This window comes from Heterodontus francisci, chromosome 7 (genome assembly GCF_036365525.1).
Source record: "Heterodontus francisci isolate sHetFra1 chromosome 7, sHetFra1.hap1, whole genome shotgun sequence".
NCBI classification, from domain to species: Eukaryota; Metazoa; Chordata; class Chondrichthyes; order Heterodontiformes; family Heterodontidae; genus Heterodontus; species Heterodontus francisci.
This window is the reverse complement of record NC_090377.1, coordinates 133,604,668-133,629,145: the sequence shown is the minus strand read 5'-3', so window position 1 is coordinate 133,629,145 and position 24,478 is coordinate 133,604,668. Positions and strand designations below refer to the sequence as shown.

General features: G+C 44.0%; 1 protein-coding gene across 5 annotated transcripts in view; it reads left to right on the top strand.

Annotated features, from left to right (window-relative positions):
* The window catches only part of igf2bp2a (insulin-like growth factor 2 mRNA binding protein 2a), a 240,792-nt gene that overhangs the window by 116,201 nt on the left and 100,113 nt on the right, over positions 1-24,478 (top strand). For all 5 annotated transcript variants that reach the window (XR_010975418.1, XM_068036190.1, XM_068036191.1 and 2 more), the window contains exons 4-5: positions 990-1,041; positions 15,996-16,059. Coding sequence is in view for 4 of the 5 variants with exons in the window: in XM_068036190.1 (XP_067892291.1) it covers positions 990-1,041; positions 15,996-16,059 (116 nt within the window). In the remaining variant the exon portion in view is untranslated. The remainder of the gene's footprint in view (positions 1-989; positions 1,042-15,995; positions 16,060-24,478) is intronic.

The window sequence follows — 24,478 nt, the reverse complement described above, 5'->3', positions numbered from 1 at the left end:
ACTGTCACATTGACAGCCACAGGCAATGCGGTCCTTGCAGTTGTGGCTACAGCAGTTGGCAGATTTCAGTCACAACTTCTTAAGTGAAGTGAAAATGTTTCAAACATTGATTGTCACTGAAGTTGAGGTAAAAGAGCCCTTCTTCTCCCCTCTCCCCTCTCCTCCTCCCTCTTCCAGCAGCTTGCCCTGCTCTGTGTGGCCTCATTGTCCCAATCATGCTCAATTCCAAGAGGAAGGCTGACTAGGCCACTTGTGTGGAAGCAACTTGTTTCAGCATTATCTTTTAAATGAACATAAAAGTACTTTGACAGCAGCCAGGCCACTCCCTGTGCACTAAAATAACAGCAAAATACTGCAGATGCTGGAAATCTGAAATAAAAACAAGAACTGCTGGAAATACTGAGCAGGTCTGGCAGCATCCGTGGAGAGGGAAGCAGAGTTAACGTTTCAGGTCAGCGACCCTTCATCAGAACTGGAAAAGGTTAGAAAAGAAATGGGTTGGGTGAGGTGGGGTTGTGCTTAGTGCCACTTAACATCTTGTCAGCTGTGCAAGGTTAAGAGGGCAAAGGCTGGAACATGGCACTCAAAAGTGGCAGTGTTAGCGCCAAATCAGCATTGCAGACTGATTGGCATCGTAATCTGCCTGCTCTGCACACTGCTGATGACGTTGGGCACACATCTTTCACCAAGATGGCATCCTGCGCACTTCCCGTCCCTTGTGCGAGAAAGCATCTAGCACAGCAAGGGGCCATGTAGCTCCAAACAAAATGGACTGTCTGGATTATACTGTGTAGCTACTCAGTGTGACACTCCTGTCTGGCCAGGTGGTGCAGTGTGACGCTTCTGTCTGGCCGGGCGACGCTTCTGTCTGGCCAGGTGACGCTCTTGTCTGGCTGAGTGATGCGGTGCAACGCTCCTGTCCTGCCGGGTGATGCTGTTGTCTGGCTGGGTGACGCGTTATGATGCTCCTGTCTCTTTGTTGTTTTCAGGTATTGGATGGACTCTTGGCTCAGCATGGTACGGTGGAGAATGTGGAGCAAGGTATGAAGATAACATAAGCATAATCCAGTGTTGTATTCTCCGAGGCATTTTATTATAAAGCACCATTGGAACTCAAAATCCTTTAGCAACAGGAAGAGACCATTCAGCCCCTCTGGCATACTCCACCATTCAGTTAGGTCATGGCTGATCCTTACCTTATCTCCGTCGACCTGCTTTGGTTCTATGATGCAGTTACCTAACAGAACTCTATTAGTCTCAGTCAGGAAATCTCTGATTATTCCACCGTTTGGGGGAGAGTTCCAGATTTTTACTACCCTTTTGTGTGGAAAAAGACCTTCCCGATGTTGCTCCTGAATGGTCTAGCTCTAATTTTAATATTATATCCCTTTGTTCTTGATTGCTTCCCATCAGAGGAAATCGTTTCTCTGCATCCACTTTATCGAATTCTTCTAACTTCCTAAACACCTCGATCAGGTCACCCCTCAATGTCGTACTGCAGAGAATACAAACCAAGTTTATGCAGCCTGTTGCGGTGATTTAACCCTCTATGTCCAGGTCTCGTTCTGCTGAATCTATGTTGCACCCCCTCCAAGGCCAGTATATCCTTCCTGAGGTGCTGTGCCCAGGAATGAATGCGTTAACCCACATAGGACAGACCAAGGCTCTGTACAACTGAAGCATAACTTTCCCCCCTTGTATTCCAGCCCCTTTGAGATAAAGATTAAAAAAAAATCAACTAGATTAATCAGACGTGACTTGTGCTTAGCAAAGCTTTGTTGGCTCTCTCTGATCAGTTCATATGTGTTCAAATGCTGAGTCACCCAATCCCGAATGACAGAGTCCAGTAGCATCCCCGCAACTGACATTAAATTGACAAGCCTGTAGTTACCTGGCTTCTCTCTCCCACCCTTCTTAAGTAATGGAGTGACAGCAATTTTCCAATCTAACAGTACAATTCCCAAATCAAGAGAACTTTGAAAGTTTATGACGAACCATTTTACAATTCGCTCACCTGCTTATTTCAATATCCTGCGGTAGAACTCATTACGATGCGTGTGCAAGGGAGCAGTGCTTGTAAACTATAAGGCCCCAGCTTGGTTTAAAAGTCCTGTTAAGTTGTAGGAGGAAGGTATAGTAAGGAAGTTTTGTTGTTGTTAATTTCTTGGGAAAGAATGAGTTGAGGAATGAGACAATGGGAAATATAATATAGCATATATGACACAGAAACAGGCCATTCGGCCCAACCAGTCCATGCTAGTGTTTATGCTCCACTCGAGCCTCCTTCCTCATCAAACTATTAGCATAACCTTTTATTCCCTTCTCCCTCATATGCTTGTCTAGCTCCTCCTGAAATGCATTGATACTATTCACTTCAACCACTCCCTGTGGTAGTGAATTCCACATTCTCACCACTCTTTGGGTAAAGAAGTTTCTTCTGAATTCCCTATTGGATTTCTCGGTGACTATCTTATATTAATGGCCTCTAGTTTTACTCTTCCCCACCAGTGGAAACATTCTATCCACTCTATCAAAACCTTCCATAATTTTAAAGAACATCATTAGGTCACCCCTCAGCCTTTTTGTAAAAGAAAAGAGACCCAGCCTGTTCATCCTTCCCGGATGGCTATAATCTCACAGTTCTGGTATCATTCTTGTAAATCATTTTTGCACCCTCTCCACTGCCTCTGTATCCATGTTACAATATGAGGGCCAGAACTGTACACTGTACTTCAAGTGTGGTCTGACCAAGGTTTGATACAAGTTTAGTGTGACCTCATGTATTTGTCAATTCTATTCCTCTAGAAGTAATTCCTAGTCCTTGGTTTACTTTTTGATGGCCATAATTAACCTGTGTCGCTACTTTCACTGATTTGTGTAACTGTATTCCCAAATGCCGTTTTTTTCTCTACCCAATTTAAATTCTTATTTTCAAAGTAATGTGACCTCCTTATTTTTCGTAACCAACATGTAATACTTCACATTTTATCTATGTTGAAATTCATTTGACAATTATATGCCCATTCTGTGAGTTTATTAATGTCTACTTGTAATTTATTGCAGTCAGTCTCGTTAGTGACTGTCCCGGGCGCACCTCCCCCGCAAAACAAAAAACTGGTGGTGTCTGCAAATTTAGAAATTGTGTTTTTGATTCCCAAGTCTAAATTGTTGATGTAAATTTTGAACAACAGTGGTCCCAACACTGCTCTTGTGGGACCCCACTTCCTACCTTCTGCCAGTTTAAATAGCTACCATTTACTCCTGCTTACTGCTTTCTATCTTGCAACCAACTAGCTAATCATTCTGCTAATGATCCGCTGACTCCCTCTCCATTAGTCTATTATGTGGTACCTTATTCTATGTTTCTTGGAAAACTAGATATATTACATCTACTACATTGCCCTTGCCTGCTCTCAGTTACAAAATAATTCAGTGAGGTTGATCCAGCACTACTTTCCCTTTTGAAGTCCATGCTGACGATTTATTACTATATTTTTGGTTTCTAGATGTTTTTCTATTTTCTTCTATAGTAGGGATTCCATTACCTTTCCTATCACCGATATTAAGCTGACTGATCTGTAGTTCCCTGGACATATTCTAACTCCTTTTCTAATATAGGTATAACGTTATCTATCTGCCAGTCCTCAGGCACTACCCCTATTTCGAATGAATTATTAAGTATGGGTAATACGGCCTCTGCCAACTCTTCCCTAGATTCTTTTAAAATGCACAGATGCAATCCATCTTGATCTTTTGAGTTTGATTTAGTTTAGTTTATTTTAAATGCACGTTACATCATTTTAATCTCATTTTTCGATGCCATGTCCACCTGATCTATACCCCTGGTGAATACTTAACAAAATAATGATTTAATATTTCTGCCACTTTGCTGTCGTTGCCTCTGATTTGATCCTGGTCACCCCGTCGTCGTCCAATTCCCGACCCGACTTTCATTTTTTTTTATTTAGGTGCCTGTAGAATATTTTACTATTTTGTTTTATGTTCTTTGGTAATTTAATTCCATAGTTCGAAATGGTTTCACTGTAGTGAGAGTGCAGGGAGGACTGAAGAGTATTAGATGGGGCATTGCAACTTAGGATCTTTGCTCTCTTACTGCTCCCAAGAGCATAGAGTTGCTACAGAGCGAAGCTGGAAACTTAAGAGCTGGCTACCGAGAGTGTGGCGGTTTCCTTTTATTTGCTGGACAAGTTTCTGGGGGGGAGGTTGGAGAGCAATTTCCCAGCTTTCTTCCCTCCAAATTGGCCTGGGTTTTTATCTGCTTTTTTCAGGAAGTTACATGGTTTTTGGGTGAGGTTGAGAGTGTCTATATTGGGAAACACAGGACCAGAGGGTCTCTTTCTGTCCATCATTGTTTGTATCTTGGCCTAAGCTTCTCGGGCCACTCCAGAAAACACCAACCACATTCAAATTTTTGGCAGACTTGAGCTTTATTTAGATTGGAAAGCTGTTGAGCGGGGAAGTAAAGTGTTTGTCTTTGAGGCAGCTGTAGTGATGGGGACGATGAGGCTACATTTGCGATTTGAGCATGTGGCGGGGACAAGATTGTCGAGTTGGAAGTTGTTGATTCAGACGGAGCGCTGCGAGAGGGCTGGAGATATGATAAACACTGAAAGTTGATTCTGTCGTGGCTGTCTGTCTCTTTCCATGACCTCCACCTGTACATGATTAGATTGTTCCTTTTGATGAAGAATTAGTGAGGGTAAAGTCTCCCTTGGGAATGGGAATGTTTGAAATGTTAATGAGGCAGTGCGCGCTGTCGATACCTGGTAACATGTAGCAACAGTGCGACTTCCTTTAGAGCTGTCGATGTATAAAGGCCCTTCAGCTGTCCGCAAGTGGTGAAATTGTGTTTTAATCTTGAGAATTACTGAGGGTTTGTGTCATTGTCACAAGGACCAAGTGGCATTATTAATTTGATTTCACCCTCTTGGCACTTTTCATGAAGATGATGTAGAGGAGGGGCCCCTTTCAGTGAGTGTCCTGGGTTTTGCTGCAATATTCACCAGATTGGAAAATTTTGTTGGTCAGTTGGCCAGCCACCAGGAAAGCAATGAGTGAGGAAGAGCCACCTTTACACGAATCAGTTACAGGATCTCCGATGTATCACCGTGGAGCTTCTCACACCAGTGAGACGCAAGCCACAAATTACACCTTCACACAGTAAGGTCGTGTTCAGTACTTCTCCCTACATCTGACTGCCACCCTCCTATCTGACAGTGAGCAGCTGCCTCCCACTTCTGGGACGGAGGATGGTTTTGTTGCTTTGAAAGCCCAACGTTCCGTGCAGGTGTCCTGGGTTCCTTTCCCTCTCTTTGGCCTGCCTCCCCACACTATAGAATCAATACCTCAGCCCCTTCAGATCAGGAAGGGCCTAACTTTGATCTCCAGCCTGTGGTGAGTTAACTGATGGTGGGCGGTACAGTTAACAAAGCATTAGGGGGATGTTTAGATGTGTGATTGTGAACATTGGCTGAGGGCGGGGTTGAGACTGGGACCAGATTTAAAATGGAGCTGAGAGGTTGTCAGGTAGTTCTAGTGAGGTCTCTTGATTGCATTGGAGATGAGCTGCTAGACTGAAGTCATGATCAGACACCGCTATGATCTACCTCCTGCTCACGGCTGAATTGCAACTCTTAACCTGTAATCAGTGATATTGACATGAGTGGTGTTTCATGGTGTTACGACCAAGGTGGGAAGTGTGCACTGTTTATTCTAGTTCTACTTCTCGACGGGTCACAACATATATTTAAATTTTCCTACCGAGCGATACGGTCAATCACAGACTCTATTTTTATCCCAGAATAAAAGACACCTACCAGGCTTCTTTAATAAACAACAAAATGATCAGTTTATTATAAAACAAGTCTTAACCAGTAATGAAGTAAAGCATAAACACACAGATTGAAATATTGAAGTTCCCTCTTTACCGTAGCCCTTCACACTCACACACAGATACATTGGTTAACTGGAAAAATAAAGAGATTTTTGGTTTTTTAGAGCTCTATTACAGACTTAAAAAACCACTTGGGCTCATTCTTGAAGATTTGTTGCGTTCCAAAACTGGCATACAGTCTAACCTCCGCTACACGTAGACGGGTCACTAGGATCTTTTAGAACAGTTCTTTTCAGGCGGCATTGAGAATTAATTTAGCAGGCTTTTCTTCAAAGTCAGGAGACAAGATGAGTGGACACAGGGGACTTCTCAAGGTCTTTTAGAGAGGTGCTGGAAAGCTGAGCTGGGTTGTGGCCTTCTCTCCTTGGGAATTCTCTTCTCTCATTGGAAGTTCTCTCCCTTTTTATACAGTTCAACCACAACTCAAAACAATTCAAAAGTGAAACCGACAACAGGAGGTCAACCTTTTGACCTTCATCAATCTTGACCTGTCACTTCTTTGTAAACAGTTTCTCCAGGTGTCCAAAGTTCTCTGTTGTTTATTGAGCTAGAAGTCAGGTGGTATCCTGGAATGGCTTGTTTTCCTCACAAGTCCTCTCAGTGCCCCTTTTAAAAAAAACATTTTCAGGGCCTGTTTTTCAAAGTCAAGTGGCCTTTACATGACCCCTTTTGAACACCCCAAAGTTGAACATTTCTTCAATCTTTCAAAATTAATCCTCAAAAAATAAATTTAACAAAACACAAAGGCACCTTGGAGGAATGAAACACCATTTTTAAATGCGTTTCATTACAAAGTATAAAATAACAGAAGATGAAAACATTTTAAAACACATTTTCATACTCATCCCCATTCACTCATTACCGGCAGTTAATACAATTCTGCTTTGTACCCTCTTCTCATTCAGACAACTTAAAGCAAAGTTAGATTCTCAATAAAGCATCTGCAATAACATTATTTTTTCCTGCAATGTGAATAATCTTTAAGTGATAGGGCTGTAATAGTAAACTGCATCAGAATAGTCTGGCATTCTGGTTTTTACATTTTTCCACCAAGTTTATCACCAAATCAGCCATTTGCAACCTTCCAAACAGAGCCCCCCAGTTGATCCAAGTGGTCCTTCCCACTGTCATTGTAGACCAGCACATCATCATGGTAAACCACACAGTTAGGAACACTGGCTACCACTTAGTTCACTAGCCTCTGAAAAGTGGCTGGGCTTCCCCTCGCCTATATGGCATCACTCGGCACTGGAAACTGTCTGTCTGGTGTGACAAAGGCTGATATTTCTTTAGCTTGGGGTGTTAAAGGAACTTGTCAGTATCCCTTTAACAAATCTCTTTTTGTAAGAAACATGGCACTGCCCAGTCTGTCAATACAGTCTTCCAAAAGAGGAATTGGTTAGGAGTCTGCCTTTGTTACTGCATTAACTTTTCTGTAGTCTATGCAATGTCTAATTGAACTGTCAGGTTTAGGCACTAATACCACTGGCGAGCTCCAGTTGCTTTGACTGGGTTCAGTTAGATGGTTTTCCAGCGTGTATTGGATTTCTGCTTTTACCTGGGCTTGTTTCTCTGGACTTAAGCGATAAGGATGCTGACTTATAGGAAGGGATTTCCCTATATCCACATCATGTGCGGCTAAGGTTGTACATCCTGGCTTATCCCTACAGACTTTTTAAAATGCTGTAAGTAGCCTTGTTTGGTCTTCTCGTTGTTCTGCATCTAAATATGAAATCTTTGTATCCAATCTCCCCAACAATTCAATATTCAGTGGTAGTGATTGGAGACAGTATAGTCAGGGGAATAGATACTGTTCTCTACAGCCGTGACTGGGAGCTCTGACAGCTGTGTTGCCTGCCCGGTGCCAGGGTTAAGGACATCTCCATGTGGCTGGAGAGGAACCTGGAGTGGGAGGGGGAGGATCCAGTTGTCGTGGTCTATGTGGGAACCAATGACATAGGTAGAACTTGAAGTGATGTTCTGCTTAGAGAATTTGAGGAGTTAGAATCCAAACTAAAATGCAGAACATCAAAGGTAATCATCTCCAGATTGTTACCTGAGCCACGCGCAAACTGGCACAGGGTCAAGCACATTAGAGAACTAAACATGTGGCTCAAAGAGTGGTTTGGGAAGAAGGGGTTTCGATTCTTGGGGCACTGGCATCAGTGCTCAGGGAAGAGGGAGCTATTCTGTTGGGATGGGCTTCACTTGAACTGGGCTGGAACCAGTGTCCTGGCCAATCGCATAACTAGGGCTGTGGACAGGGCTTTAAAGTAACGGGGTTAGTGGCGGGGGGGGGGGGGGGGCGCGGGGGTTTGGGTAAAGGGAAATTTAGAAATCCAGAGAGAGGTTAGGGCATCGGGGCAGGATAGTGACGTGGGTAAATGCCAACAGAATGGGGCAGGAGGGGGCAGAGAGTTTAACAAAAATTGTACATTGGCAAATAAGGTCATTGCAGGGAATAGAAATTTAAAAAATGAAATTGAAGTTGCTTTATCTGAATGCATGAAGCATCTGTAATAAGATAGATAAACTAGTGGCATGAATAGAGGTAAATGATCTAGATCATTGGAACTTGCTGCCAGGAGAGGTGGTGGAAGCAGATACGATAGCGACGTTTAAGAGACATCTTGACAAATATATGAATAGGAAGGGAATAGAGGGATATGGGCCCCGGAAGTGCAGAAGGTGATAGTTTCGGCAGGCATCAAGATCGGCGCAGGCTTAGAGGGCCGAATGGCCTGTTCCTGTGCTGAACTGTTCTTTGTTCTTTTTATCTAATTGCCATGACTGAGACATGGTCACAAGGAGATCAAAGTTGGGAAATGAATATTCCAGGGTACACAATATTTCGGAGAGACAGACAGAATGGCAAAGGAGGAGGGGTAGCCCTGATAGTAAAGGATGACATAAGGACATTAATAAGAAGGGATCTGGCCTCAAAAGATCATGAAGTAGAATCAGTTTGGGTGGAAATTAGGAATAGCAGGGGTCAGAAAACACTGGAGGGACAAAAATTTGACAAATCCCCGGTTCCTAGGGTTCTAAAAGGGATAGCTGCAGAGATAGTGGATGCACTGGCTATGATTTTCCAGAATTCCCTAGATTCAGGAATGGTCCCGTCAGATTGGAAGTTGGCAAATGTTACACCGCTTTTCAAGAAAGGAGGTAGAGAGAAAACAGGGAACTCCAGGTCAGTTAGCTTAATGTCAATCATTGGGAAGATGCTGGAAACTATTATTAAAGAAGTCTTAACATTGCACTTGGAAAAGCATATGTATGATTAGAACAAGTCAGCATGATTTTACTAAAGGGAGATCCTGTTTGACAAATTTATTTGAGTTTTTTGAGGATGTAACTAGTAGGATAGATATAGGGGAACCAGTAGATGTAGTAGACCTGGATTTTCAAAAGGCCTTCGATAAGGTGCCATATAAAAGATTAATAGGCAAGAGAAGGGCTCATGGTGTTGGGGGTAATATATTAGTGTGGATACAGGATTGAATAACGGACAGGAAGCAGAGAGTGGATATAAATGGGGCTTTTTCAAGTTGGCAGGCAGTGAATAATGGGATGCCGCAATGATCAGTGCTGGGGCCTCAGCACTCTATATTAATGACTTGGATGAAGAGACAGCGAGTAATGTATCTAAGTTTGCTGATGATACAAAGCTCGGTGGAAAGGTAAGCTGCAGGGAGGACAGAGAGGCTGCAAAGAGATATAGACAGGTTAAGTGAGTGGGCAACAAGATGGCAAATGGAGTCTAATGTAGGGGAGTGTGAAGTTGTTCACTTAGGTTGTAAAAATAGAAAAGAATATTTTTTTTAAAGGTGTGAAACTGGTAAGTGTTGATGTTCAGAGAGGCTTGGGGATACTCCTAAAAGGAACGCACCAAGTTAACATGCAGGTGCGGCAGGTTATTAGGAAGGCAGATGGCATGTTGGCCTTTATTACAAGGGGATTTAAGTACAGGAATAAAGAAGTCTTACTGAAATTGTACAGGGCTTTGGTGAAACCGCACCTGTGATACTGTGTGCAGTTTTGGTCTCCACATTTAAGAAAGGAAATACTTGCACTGGAGGCAGTGCAGCGAAGATTTACTAAATTGGTCCCTGGGATGAGGGGGTTGTCCTGTGATGAGAAAGCTGAGTAAATTGGGCTTTTATTCTCTGGAGTTTAGAATGAGAGGCGATCTAATTGAGACATGCAAGATTCTGAAAGGGCTTGATAGGGTAGAAGCTGAGAGATTGTTCCCACTAGTCAGGGAATGTAGAACACGGGGACACAGTCTCAGGATAAGGGGTCAATCATTCAGGACTGAGATGAGGAGAAATTTCTTCACTCAAAGGGTTCTGAATCTTTGGAATTCTCTACCCCAGGGGATTGTGGATACTCCATCGTACATTTAAGGCTGGGACAGATAGATTTTTGGTCTCGCAGGGAGTCAAGGGAATTGGGGAGCAGGCAGGAAGGTAGAATTGAAGCCCAAGATCAGCCATGATTGTATTGAATGGCGGAGCAGGCTCGATGGGCCATATGGTCTACTTCTGCTCCTATTTCTTGTGTTCTTGTATTATCTAACCAGATAATAGGAAGTTCAATTTGAGAATTGTCTAGGCCTCCTTCTGCCTCATCCTCACTACCACTTTCACCCTTCCCTGTCCTTACTACCTGACATACCTGTGCTTGCTTATCCTCCTCCTGGCGATAATATTGTTTTAACATATTGGTATGATCTGGCATGTCAGTCAAATAATTTACTTCACCAATTCTGTGAATTGTGCTTTCAACAGTCCACCCTGTAAAGTCAGTAACATCCCCTTGTTGAAATGTTCAGGTCTTGGCATACTTGTCTGCTCGTTTCTTCATGGTTGTTTGGGAAGTTTTCAGGCAATCCTGAGCCACTTTGCAGGCTCTCGTAAGCCGCTCCCGGAACATGGATACATAATCTAACAGAAGATTCGTCCCTCTGTTCTAAAAACCTTTCTTCAATCAGTTTTAGAGGACCTCTTATCTGATGTCCATAAACTAATTCAAAAGGACTAAAACCTGTAGACTCATCAGGTGAATCCCGAGTGGCAAACAAAAGAAATTCCAGCCCTTTATCCCAATCATGGGGATATTCATGACAGTATGCCCTGATCATCATTTTGAGGGTCTGATGGTACCTTTCTAAAGCTCCTTGTGTCTGCGGGTGTAATGCTGAAGACTTTAACTGTGTTACACCCAGATTATTCATAACTTCCCTAAAAATGTTAGACATAAAATTGGAACCTTGATCCGACTGAATTTCAATCCGTAATCCATATCTAGTGAAGAATTGGGTTAACTTCTCTACCACTACCTTAGCAGAAATTGTTCTCAAGGGAATGGTTTCTGGGAGTAGCCATATCTCTGATAGTGAGTATATATTTGTGTCCTGCGTTTGCTTTCGGTAAAGGTCCTAGACAGTCTACCAACACCCTACTAAATGGTTGCCCAAAAACTGGTATGGGAATTCGAGCTGCTGGTTTTATGGCAGGTTGCAGATTTCCCACAATCTGGCACGTCTGGTAGGTTTTACAAAACTGCACCACCTCCTTGGAAAGACCTGGCCAGTAAAAATGTCGGCTTATATATGATTTGGTCTTCCGGTTCCCCACATGTCCCGCTATAGGAATTTCATGGGCTATTGTTAATAGTCCCCGGCGATACTTTGGCCAAACCACGATCTGATAAACTACTGTCCATTCTTTGTCTGCAGGTCTGTGAGGAGGTCTCCACTTCCTCATCAGAATCCCATTTTTAATATAATAACCTTCTGGAACTCCTTCTGCCTCAGCTTCTGTTAGAGCTGATTGTTCCTCTTTATTTAACTCTGGATCAGTTTACTGAGCCGTGTTCAGAGAAGACTTATTAAACATTTCCTTTGGATTATCCAAATCCCATAAGAAAGTTTCAGATATTTAGCGATCTGTCTGTGTTGCCAATTTTACCTCTGACAATAGGCATTGCTCGGGTCACTACACATGAAGGAAAAATTCCTGGAACCTTTTCCTGCAACTGTTCTGTCTCTAACTTCACTTGGTTTCTCCGTGACTACTGGAGAAGCTACTACTTTCGCTGCGACAAATCATTCCCCAGGAGTAGATCATCTCCATCTACTGGCAAACTATGGACAACTCCTACAGTTACCGTTCCAGACATTAGGTCACACTCCAGGTGCGCCCGATACAAAGATACGGGTATATACTGCCCGCCAATACCATTCACTAAAACCTTGGCATTCAGTGCATTCTCTGGTGGAAATGTTATGCCTTTCCCCAGCAAAAGAGTTTGGGTGGCTCCTGTATCCCTAAGTATAATTATAGGTTAACCTGCCTCACTCGAGGGATAAGGAGTTACTTCTCCTTTCAACAACAATTCCCTATAACTCTTGGGTATCTTATTCATGAACCCTGCACTCAGTGGTTTTTGTATTTAGCCTTACAGCTGCAGTCAGAGCCTGATCTGTTGTACTCCCAGTCAGGGCCCCTTTCTCTGCATTGGCTTTGTGCACCCCAATAAGGCCCATGGGTTAACCGGAACTTCCAGTATTCTGCTCGAAGATGTCCCACCTTGTGACAATGATAACAATTAGGCTTGTGGACCTCACTTCAATCCTCAGCATCTTCCTTTCTGGCCTGAGGTGGAGATACTGGGGCATTTACAGCTGTCCCTTCTTGTCCCCGGCTACTTGCCTTCCTTTCACCCTCCCACCTTCTATCCTCTCGGGATTGTACGGGTGATGGACAAAGGGTTTGGGCTTGTAAACAAGCTCATAATCATCAGCAATTTCCACTGCCTTTCTGGCCGTTGAAACCTTCTGGTTCCCTACATGGGTTCTTACTAACGGAGGGAGTGAATTTTTAAATTCTTGCAGGAGAATTAGTTCCCTAAGGTTCTCATACGTGGCTTCCATCTTTGGTGCCCATATCTAGTGATCAAAATTAATTTGCTTTACCCTCTCATTCCATGCAAGTCTGCCCAGGCAATCTCCGAAGGTTCCGTAATTTCTGACAGTAAGCTTCAGGGACTAACCTGCGAGAATAACCTATTTTACCATCTCATAATCTGCAGAAGCTCCCTCAGAAAGAATGGCATAAACATCATGAGCTCTGCCCATCAACCAGCTTTGCATAAGCAGTGTCCAGCTTTCCTTTGGCCACTTCATCTGTTTGGCTATCTTTTCAAAAGAAACACAAGATGCCTCTACGTCCCTTTCCTCAAGCTTAGGGAGGGCTTCTACAAATTTAAACAGCTCTCCACTGGGTCCTGGACTGGAGTCGGATCTTTCCTCACCAGAGCTTTCACTGGTGTCAAGACTACTCCTTTGTCATTAGTTCCGTCTTTTTAAATTCATATTCCCTTCTCTCTCCCTTTCTCTTTGACATGCTCTCTCTATTTCCCTTTCCTCTTTTTCAAATTCAAGCTTCTTTGTTGTCAATTCTCTTTCAAGCTTAAGTTATATTCAACTCTTTTTGCTCCCCCCTTTTTCTCTTCAAGCTTAAGTTTTTCTATTTCCTGTTCCTGCTCAAGTTTTTTCATTTGTATCTGAATATTGCTAATTCAACTGCACTACCCCCTGGTTTGCGACCGCCTTCTTCCAATTTCAAATGGTGTGCTATTACTTCAATTATGTCTGCTTTCTTAGCTTCTGGTTTTAACTCTAACACCAACAGTTCTGCGAAATCCTTTCGTTTAACCTTGGTTAAATGTCTCAAATCACTCAGGGATACACCCTCCTTCCCCAAACAAGTTGCAAAAACTCTTAAAGACATTCCAGTGCTGTAGATTTCATTACACAAGAAACCTGGTTCTTTTTATTTTTCCTTTTTCAATTATTATTACCCCACTTACAATTGTACATCTTGGCGTTGGGTTTATCCCGCACAGAGCCCCCAGTTATATGTTACGACTGAGGTGGGAGGAGTGTAATGTTCATTCTAGTCCCATTTCTCCACAAATCACAACATATACTTACATTTTCCCACTTAGCAATACAGTCAATTATGTACTCTATTTTTCCCAGAATAAAACGCACTAACCAGGTTTCTTTAATAAAAAACCAATTGATCAGTTTATTATAAAACAAGTCTTAACCAGTAATGAAGAAAAGCATAGACACATAGATTAAAAAATTAAAGTTCCCTTTTTACCTTACCCCTCACACTTACACACACATATACCGGTTAACCGGAAAAATAAAAGGGGGGATTTTTGTTTTTAGAGCTCTATTACAGGCAAAAAAATACTTGGGCTGAATACTTGCTCATTCTTGAAGAAACAGCAGATGAGATATGTTGTGTTCCAAAACTGGCATACAGTCTGGCCTCTGAGTGCATGTAAACGGGTCACTGGGATCTTTTCGAACAGTTCTTCTTGGGCGGCGTTGAGAATTAATTTAGCAGGCTTTTCTTCAAAGACAGGATGAGTGGACACAGTGGACTTCTCAGGGTCTTTTAGAGAGATGCTGGAAAGCTGAGCTGGGTTGTGGTCTTCTCTCCTTGGGATTCTCTTCCCTCCTTGGAAGTTCTCTCTCTCCTTGGAAGTTCTCTCCCTTTGTACACAGTTTCAACCCCATCACAAAACAATTTAAAAGTAAAACTGACAACTGGAGCTCAACCTTTTGACTTCCATCAATCTTGACCAGTCACATTTTTGTAAACAACTTCTCCAGATGTCCAAAGTTCTCTGTTGTTTATTGAACTGGAAGTCAGGTGGTTTCCCGGAAAGGCTTATTGTTGTTGCTGAAAGTCAGGTGGTTTCCCGGAAAGGCTTGTTTTCCTCACAAGGCCTCTCAATGCCCCATTTAAAAAAACATTTCCAGGGACTGTTTTTCAAAGTCGAATGGACTTTACATGACGCCCTTTGAAATACCTCAAAGGTTAACATTTCTTCAATCTTTCAAAAATTAATCCTCAAATAATATATTAAACAAAACAGAGGCACTTGCGTAACAATGGACACTGAGTGATGACAGCACACAGTACATGAGGAATCCTATACCTACTTTATATCTTCTGAGGGATAAAGAAGCAAAGACGTGCATTTTTCTAATGCCTTTCATGACCTCCGAACACCCCATGGCCTTTCTCGAGTACAATTGCTATTGTAGTATTGGAAACGTGGCAGCCAATTTGTGCACAGCAAGCTCCTGCAAACAGTGATACCTCAATAATCAGATAACCTGTTTTAGTGCTGTTGGTTGAGGGATAAAAATATTGGCCAAGACACTGGGCAGAACTCCCCTGCTGCTTGCCGAAATAGTGCCATGGAATCTTTTATGTACACTTCCGACAGTGCAGTGCTCCCTCAGTACTATACTGGAGTGTGTGCTTCAGTTTCTGGAGCGTGGCTTGAACCCATGACGTTCTGACTTAAAACCATTGGGGTGATTGTGGGACCTTGCAAGAGGTTAATGCACCTGGTTTTAGAATGTGGTTCTTGGAGAGTTTGGAACAGCCCTAGGTACAGCTCCACAATGTGGTGATGTGAATTTCCAGTTTCCCCGTGGAGTCGGGATCTATTGTCGGAGCTAGAAATGCAGGAGAATGCACCATTTTTAAGGATCTCGAAAGAATAGCACTGCTAATCACCTATCATCAGTAATAACGACTGCACAGAATGCGAATGATCAATTTATCACACATTATCTAAGTCTCAAATACTGGATAAAGCTTTGACGATATATAGTTAAATTTGTTCCCACGATAGCCTGGCTAATTTCCTGCTCAACCCACTTGGCTGAGGTCCCACAGAAAACTGATCTTCCATTTTGAAAATGGAAGCCAGCGTACATTATAACTCCGGCCATTAATATGCTATTTCAAATGATTATATTTTTACTTAAGAGCCACGAGGTAGTGATCAGACACTGGAACCCTCACTTTTTATAAACAAAATGAATTTTCCCTATCACCCAATTTGTGCCAGGGCCTTGCTGGAGAAGTTTGTGCTGAACTGCATTGGGGAATGTGGCATCAGGGGTTTAATGGGACAAGTTGGTTCATTGTTTGCTGCATGCAGTCTGGGTGCTGATTGATTCTTTTCCCTCTCTCAGTTAATACAGACAGTGAGACGGCAGTTGTGAATGTGACGTACGAAACAAAGGAACACGCAAAGACGTAAGTGATGACAGGGGCCACTGTAAACTTTGAGAGGACTTTTCTATTGACACTGGATTATTTCATGTGTGGGGGCCCATACATGATGATAAAAGCCCCACTGTATCCAGTTCACATCAACATGTGGTATGATCCTTCTGCGATTGTCTTACCACCAGAAATTGTTCTCACTCCCGAGCACCACTTGTGCCCACCAGCGCCCACCCCCGCGCCAGACCTGTACCTACACATACTGGAGCCCAATGTTATACAATGACAGACTTGAACCACCAGTACTGTACCCAGTGTTATATAGTAACAGACCTGTACCTACCAGTAATAAAAGGTGCAAAAACTATAGAGTTGTGATAATGGGGGTTTTTTAGTTGTCCCAATATAGACTGGGATAGTAACAGTGAAAAGGGCAAAGAGCAGGAGGAATTCTTGAAATGTGTACAAGAGACTTTTCTTTATCTGTGTTTCCAGCCCAACAAGGAAGGAAACACTGCTGGATCTAGTTTTTGGGACTGAAATGGAGCGTGTTTCAATCGGAGAGCATTTGGGGAACAGTGTTCATAATATCATCAGGTTTAGGGTAGTTATGGAAAAGGACAAAGAATAATCAAGAGTAAAGATACTTAACTGGGCAGAGGGCTAACTTCAGTAAGTTGAAATGGGATCTGGCCCAGGCAGATTGGAGTCAGAAGTTGGTAGGCAAAACAACAACGGGAAGCCTTCAAAGGGAAGATTGTTTAGGTATAGAGTAGACGCATTCCTATAAGGGGATAAGGAAGGGCATCCAAAGGTAGAGCTCCTTGGATGAGTAAAGACATATAAAGATTAAAATGAGACAGAAAAAGGAAGCTTATGACAATTGTATGGTCAATAATACAGTAGAGTACCAAGCTGAATGTAGAAAGTACAGAGGAGATCTAAGAAAGGACTAAGCGGGGCTAAGGGAGAGAGTACAGGAATAGATTAGCTGCAAACATATTAAAGGGAACCCTTCAATAAACACAAGTAGTGGAAATGCAATCAAAGGAAGGGTGGGGTTGGAGGGAGAGAGCATGGCTGAGGTACTAAATGAGTACTTGGCATCTGTTTTCACTGGAGAAGAGCATGCTGCCGTTGTGACAGTGAAGGGAAGGAGGACGCATTATTGATACTGGATAGGCTAAAAATAGATAAAGTGGAGGTGCTTAAAAGGTTGTCAGTCCTCAAAGTAGAAAAGCCACCCAATTTGAGATGGGACGTATCCTAGATTACAGAATGTGGAAATTGTGGAGTCTCTGTCAACAATCTTCCATTCCTGCTTCGATATGGGAGTGGTGTCAGAGAACAGGAGGGTTGTCAATGTTACATGTTGAAGAAAAGGGAGAAGAAAAATGCGGCAACTACTGTCGAGTTAGCCGAATGTCAGTGGTGGGGAAACTTTGAGACGATGACGTGGGGCAAAATTAATTGGTATTTGGAAAAGCATTGCCTAATAAATGGAAATCAGCACAGATTTGTTGAAGACGAATCATGTTTGACTAATTTGATCGCCATCTCTGATGAAGTAATGGAGAGGGTTAATGACAGTAGTGTGATATATGGACTATCATACTGCTTAAGAGACTTGTTACTAAAATTGAAGCACATGAGATTAAATGGACACTGGTAGATTGGATACAAAAATTGGCTGGGATAGCAGGAAGAGCGTAGTGGTGAATGGTTATTTTTCAGACTAGCAGGAAGTAGACAATGATCTTCCCCTGGGGTCGGCATTGAGCCCACTGCTCTCTTCATTTATTCAATGACCTGGACTTGAGCATACAGGGCATAATTTCAAAGTTTGCAGATGACATGAAACTCAGAATTGTAGTGAACTGTGAGAGGAATAACAGACTTCAGGAGGACAGACGGATTGGTTAACGCGACAGGTGAGATTTAATGCACAGACATGAGAGTTTGGTAGGAAGAATGAGGAGAGGAAATATAAACATAGTTGTAAATTTTAAAAGGTGAGGAACTAGTTGGAAAGCTTGACCAAAGGGCAGGCATGGCAAGAATGGCCCGAATGGCTGCCTCTTTTGCTGCATCATTTTATACTTAGACAGTGACAGACTTGTGCCCACCAGTACTGTACCCCAGTGTTATACAGTGACAGACTTGTGCCCACCAGTACTGTACCCCAGTGTTATACAGTGACAGACCTGTACACACCAGTACTGTACCCCAGTGTTATACAGTGACAGACTTGTGCCCACCAGTACTGTACCCCAGTGTTATACAGTGACAGACCTGTACACACCAGTACTGTACCCCAGTGTTATACAGTGACAGACCTGTACACACCAGTACTGTACCCCAGTGTTATACAGTGACAGACCTGTACACACCAGTACTGTACCCCAGTGTTATACAGTGACAGACGTGTACCCATCAGTACTGTACCCCAGTGTTATACAGTGACAGACGTGTACCCATCAGTACTGTACCCCAGTGTTATACAGTGACAGACCTGTACACACCAGTACTGTACCCCAGTGTTATACAGTGACAGACCTGTACACACCAGTACTGTACCCCAGTGTTATACAGTGACAGACGTGTACCCATCAGTACTGTACCCCAGTGTTATACAGTGACAGACCTGTACACACCAGTACTGTACCCCAGTGTTATACAGTGACAGACCTGTGCCCACCAGTACTGTACCTCAGTGTTATACAGTGACAGACCTGTACCCACCAGTACTGTACCCCAGTGTTATACAGTGACAGACGTGTACCCATCAGTACTGTACCCCAGTGTTATACAGTGACAGACTTGTGCCCACCAGTACTGTACCCCAGTGTTATACAGTGACAGACGTGTACCCATCAGTACTGTACCCCAGTGTTATACAGTGACAGACGTGTACCCATCAGTACTGTACCCCAGTGTTATACAGTGACAGACCTGCACCCACCAGTACTGTACCCCAGTGTTATACAGTGACAGACTTGTACCCACCAGTACTGTACCCCAGTTTTATACAGTGACAGACCTGTACCCACCAGTACTGTACCCTAGTGTTATACAGTGACAGACCTGTACCCATCAGTACTGTACCCCAGTGTTATACAGTGACACACCTGTACCAACCAGTACTGTACCTCAGTGTTATACAGTGACAGACCTGTACCAACCAGTACTGTACCCCAGTGTTATACAGTGACAGACCTGTACCCATCAGTACTGTACCCCAGTGTTATACAGTGACAGACTTGTGCCCACCAGTACTGTACCCCAGTGTTATACAGTGACAGACCTGTACCCACCAGTACTGTACCCCAGTGTTATACAGTGACAGACCTGTACCCATCAGTACTGTACCCCAGTGTTATACAGTGACAGACCTGTACCCACCAGTACTGTACCCTAGTGTTATACAGTGACAGACCTGTACCCATCAGTACTGTACCCCAGTGTTATACAGTGACAGACCAGTACCCACCAGTACTGTACCTCAGTGTTATACAGTGACAGACCTGTACCAACCAGTACTGTACCCCAGTGTTATACAGTGACAGACTTGTGCCCACCAGTACTGTACCCCAGTGTTATACAGTGACAGACCTGTACCAACCAGTACTGTACCCCAGTGTTATACAGTGACACACCTGTACCAACCAGTACTGTACCCCAGTGTTATACAGTGACAGACTTGTGCCCACCAGTACTGTACCCCAGTGTTATACAGTGACAGACCTGTACCAACCAGTACTGTACCCCAGTGTTATACAGTGACAGACCTGTACCAACCAGTACTGTACCCCAGTGTTATACAGTGACAGACTTGTGCCCACCAGTACTGTACCCCAGTGTTATACAGTGACAGACCTGTACCAACCAGTACTGTACCCCAGTGTTATACAGTGACAGACCTGTACCAACCAGTACTGTACCCCAGTGTTATACAGTGACAGACCTGTACCAACCAGTACTGTACCCCAGTGTTATACAGTGACAGACCTGTACCCACCAGTACTGTACCCCAGTGCTATACAGAGACAGACCTGTACCCACCAGTACTGTACCCCAGTGTTATACAGTGACAGACCTGTACCCACCAGTACTGTACCCCAGTGTTATAGAGTGACAGACCTGTACCCACCAGTACTGTACCCCAGTGTTATACAGTGACAGACCTGTACCCACCAGTACTGTACCCCAGTGTTATACAGTGACAGACCTGTACCAACCAGTACTGTACCCCAGTGTTATACAGTGACAGACCTGTACCCACCAGTACTGTACCCCAGTGTTATACAGTGACAGACCTGTACCCACCAGTACTGTACCCCAGTGTTATACAGTGACAGACCTGTACTCAGCAGTACTGTACCCCAGTGTTATACAGTGACAGACCTGTACCCACCAGTACTGTACCCCAGTGTTATACAGTGACAGACCTGTGCCCACCAGTACTGTACCCCAGTGTTATAGAGTGACAGACCTGTACCCACCAGTACTGTACCCCAGTGTTATACAGTGACAGACCTGTACCCACCAGTACTGTACCCCAGTGTTATACAGTGACAGACCTGTGCCCACCAGTACTGTACCCCAGTGTTATAGAGTGACAGACCTGTACCCACCAGTACTGTACCCCAGTGTTATACAGTGACAGACCTGTACCCATCAGTACTGTACCCCAGTGTTATACAGTGACAGACCTGTACCAACCATTACTGTACCCCAGTGTTATACATTGACAGACCTGTACTCAGCAGTACTGTACCCCAGTGTTATACAGTGACAGACCTGTACCCACCAGTACTGTACCCCAGTGTTATACAGTGACAGACCTGTGCCCACCAGTACTGTACCCCAGTGTTATAGAGTGACAGACCTGTACCCACCAGTACTGTACCCCAGTGTTATACAGTGACAGACCTGTACCCACCAGTACTGTACCCCAGTGTTATACAGTGACAGACCTGTGCCCACCAGTACTGTACCCCAGTGTTATACAGTGACAGACCTGTACCCACCAGTACTGTACCCCAGTGTTATACATTGACAGACCTGTACCCATCAGTACTGTACCCCAGTGTTATACAGTGACAGACCTGTACCAACCATTACTGTACCCCAGTGTTATACATTGACAGACCTGTACTCAGCAGTACTGTACCCCAGTGTTATACAGTGACAGACCTGTACCCACCAGTACTGACAGACCTGTACCCACCAGTACAGTACCCCAGTGTTATACATTGGCAGACTGTACCCACCAGTAGTGAACCACACCTCACAAAAGAACCAGAAATGTGGAGGTTGTTTAGGGAGCACTTGCTGCGACTGCTGGTTAGGTTTGTCCCGATGAGGCAGGGAAGGGATAGTAGGGTGAAGGAACCTTGGATGACAAGAGATGTGGAACAGCTAGTCAAGAGGAAGAAGGAAGCTTATTTAAGGTTGAGGAAGCAAGGATCAGACAGGGCTCTAGAGGGTTACAAGGTAGCCAGGAAGGAACTAAAGAATGGACTTAGGAGAGCTAGAATGGGACATGAAAATGTCTTGGTGGGTAGGATTAAGGAAAATCCCAAGGCGTTCTACACTTATGTGAGGAACAAGAGGATGGCCAGAGTGAGGGTAGGGCTGATCAGGGATAGTGGAGAAAACTTGTGCCTGGAACCGGAGGAGGTAGGGGAGGTCCTAACTGAATACTTTGCTTCAATATTCACTCGAGAGAGGGACCTGGTCGTTTGTGAGGACAGCGTGGAACAGGCTGATATGCTCGAACACGTTGAGGTTAAGAGGGAGGATGTGCTGGAAATTTTGAATGATATGAGGACAGATAAGTCCCCGGGGACAGACGGGATATACCCAAGGATATTACGGGAAGCGAGAGAAGAGATTGCTGCGCCTTTGGCGATGATCTTTGCGTCTTCACTGTCCACTGGAGTAGTACCGGATGATTGAAGGATGGCAAATGTTGTTCCCTTGTTCAAGAAAGAGAATAGGGATAACCCTGGGAATTATAGACCAGTCAGTCTTAAGTCAGTAGTGGCAAATTATTGGAGAGGATTCTGAGAGACAGGATTTATGATTATTTGGAAAGGCATGGTTTGATTAGAGATAGTCAGCATGGCTTTGTGAGGGGCAGGCCATGCCTCACAAGCCTTATTGAATTCTTTGACGATGTGACAAAACACATTGATGAAGGAAGAGCAGTGGATGTGGTGTATATGGATTTTAGCAAGGCGTTTGATAAGGTTCCCCATGGTAGGCTCATTCAGAAAGTGAGGAGGCATGGGATTCAGGGAAAGTTGGCTGTCTGGATACAAAATTGGCTGGCCCATAGAAGTCAGAGGGTGGTAGTAGATGGAAAGTATTCAGCATGGAGCTCGGTGACCACAAGGATCTGTTCTGGGACCTCTGCTCTTTGTGATTTTTATAAATGACTTGGATGAGGAAGTGGAAGGCTGGGTTAGCAAGTTTGCCGATGACACGAAGGTTGCTGGAGTTGTGGATAGTGTGGAAGGCTGTTGTAGGTTGCAACGGGACATTGACAGGATGCAGAGCTGGGCTGAGAAGTGGCAGATGGAGTTCAACCTTGAAAAGTTTGAAGTGATTCATTTTGGAAGGTTGAATTTGAATGCAGAATACAGGCTTAAAGACAGGATTCTTGGTAGTGTGGAGGAACAGAGGGATCTTGGGGTCCATGTTCATAGATCGCTCAAAGTTGCCACCCAAGTTGATAGGGTTGTTAAGAAGGTGTATGGTGTGTTGGCTTTCATTAACAGGGGAATCGAGTTTAAGAGCCGCGAGGTTATGCTGCAGCTCTATAAGGCCCTGGTTCGACCACACTTGGAATATTGTGTTCAGTTCTGGTCGCCTTATTATAGGAAGGATGTGGAAGCTTTAGAGAGGGTGCAGAGGAGATTTACCAGGATGCTGCCTGGACTGGAGGGCATGTCCTACGAAGAAAGATTGAGGGAGCTAGGGCTTTTCTCATTGGAGCGTAGAAGGATGAGAGGTGACTTGATAGAGGGGTACAAGATGATGAGAGGCATAGATAGAGTGGATAGCCAGAGACTTTTTCCCAGGGTGGAAAGGGCTATCACCAGGGGGCATAATTTTAAGGTGATTGGAGGAAGGTTTCGGGGAGATGTCAGAGGTAGGTTCTTTACACAGAGAGTGGTGGGTGCGTGGAATGCACTGCCAGCGGTGGTAGTAGAAGCAGATACATTAGGGGCATTTAAGCGACTCTTGGATAGGTACATGGATGATAGTAGAATGAAGTGTAGGTAGTTAGTTTGATCTTAGAGTAGGTTAAAGGTTCGGCACATCGTGGGCCGAAGGGCCTGTACTGTGCTGTACTGTTCTATGTTCTAACCAAGGGAAGCAGAACGAGGGGCGACTCAGCACGAAGCAATTTAGTGATCCCCGTATCATAGGATTACACATAATAGCCTGATTACTGAAAGTCCTATGGACTGCTGCTCTGTACATGGCGCTGCTGTGACTGTTTGATGTTCTTCCATAGCTTGTGGTCTGAAAGTTATGCAGTTTACCGAAAAGCAAGTGACAACACTGAATTTGTTAGTTGTTGACGCATTTCGAAAGGTGGAGTGCTGTCAACTGAACTCGGCTTTTAACTTAATTTTATTTCCACGTTTTTCTCCAAGTCTTCCTGCAATGTAGTTCATGTCTGGCGAGAGTGGCTGTGCAGCTAATGAAAATGTGGGCCACTGGCAGGGCAGGCTGTAGAGCCGCTATCAGGCCTCTGACGGGGCAGGTTGTAAGTATGTTGCAGGACCTCTGACAGGGGCAGATTGTAACCCTACTGACGAGCCCATTGTGCGAGGCCCATTACAGTAAAACTGGACACAATTATCATAAATCGTCAATTCTACTTCAGAGTAGCTGTCAGGGCGGCAGGTGTCTTGGGTCTGAGTGGCCTTTCATCTCCGGGACTTGGGTTTAAATGCAGCCGAGACTGATGGATTGACAGTCTCCTCTGCCTGTTGATTGTAAGGGAAACAAGCAGTCACAACCCAGCACCCACAATGGAAAGTGCCTTCTGTCTCACCCAAAACAAGGCAGGATTCAAATCTATTCTGTCTGTAACCAAATGAACAAGGCTGCATTCCCAACTGCTGCATTGTCCAAACAGATGAGCACAACGTTCACCAAAAGTTTTTAATATGGGCAATATAAATACCAAAAAAAATTTGGAAAATTGGATCCTTTTTCATTAGAACAATACAGATTATGGGGTGATATGACAGAAATGTTTAAAATTATGAATGATAGATAGGAGCAAACTGTTTGCAGTAGTTGAATGGGCCACAGGCGCAAGGTTACATGTATGGGCTGCGAAATACAAAGGAGTTGTGACCATTCCTTCGGGGCTAAATGGCCACCTAAGTCGCTAAGATGGCTAGAAGCCCATGCTCATTACAAG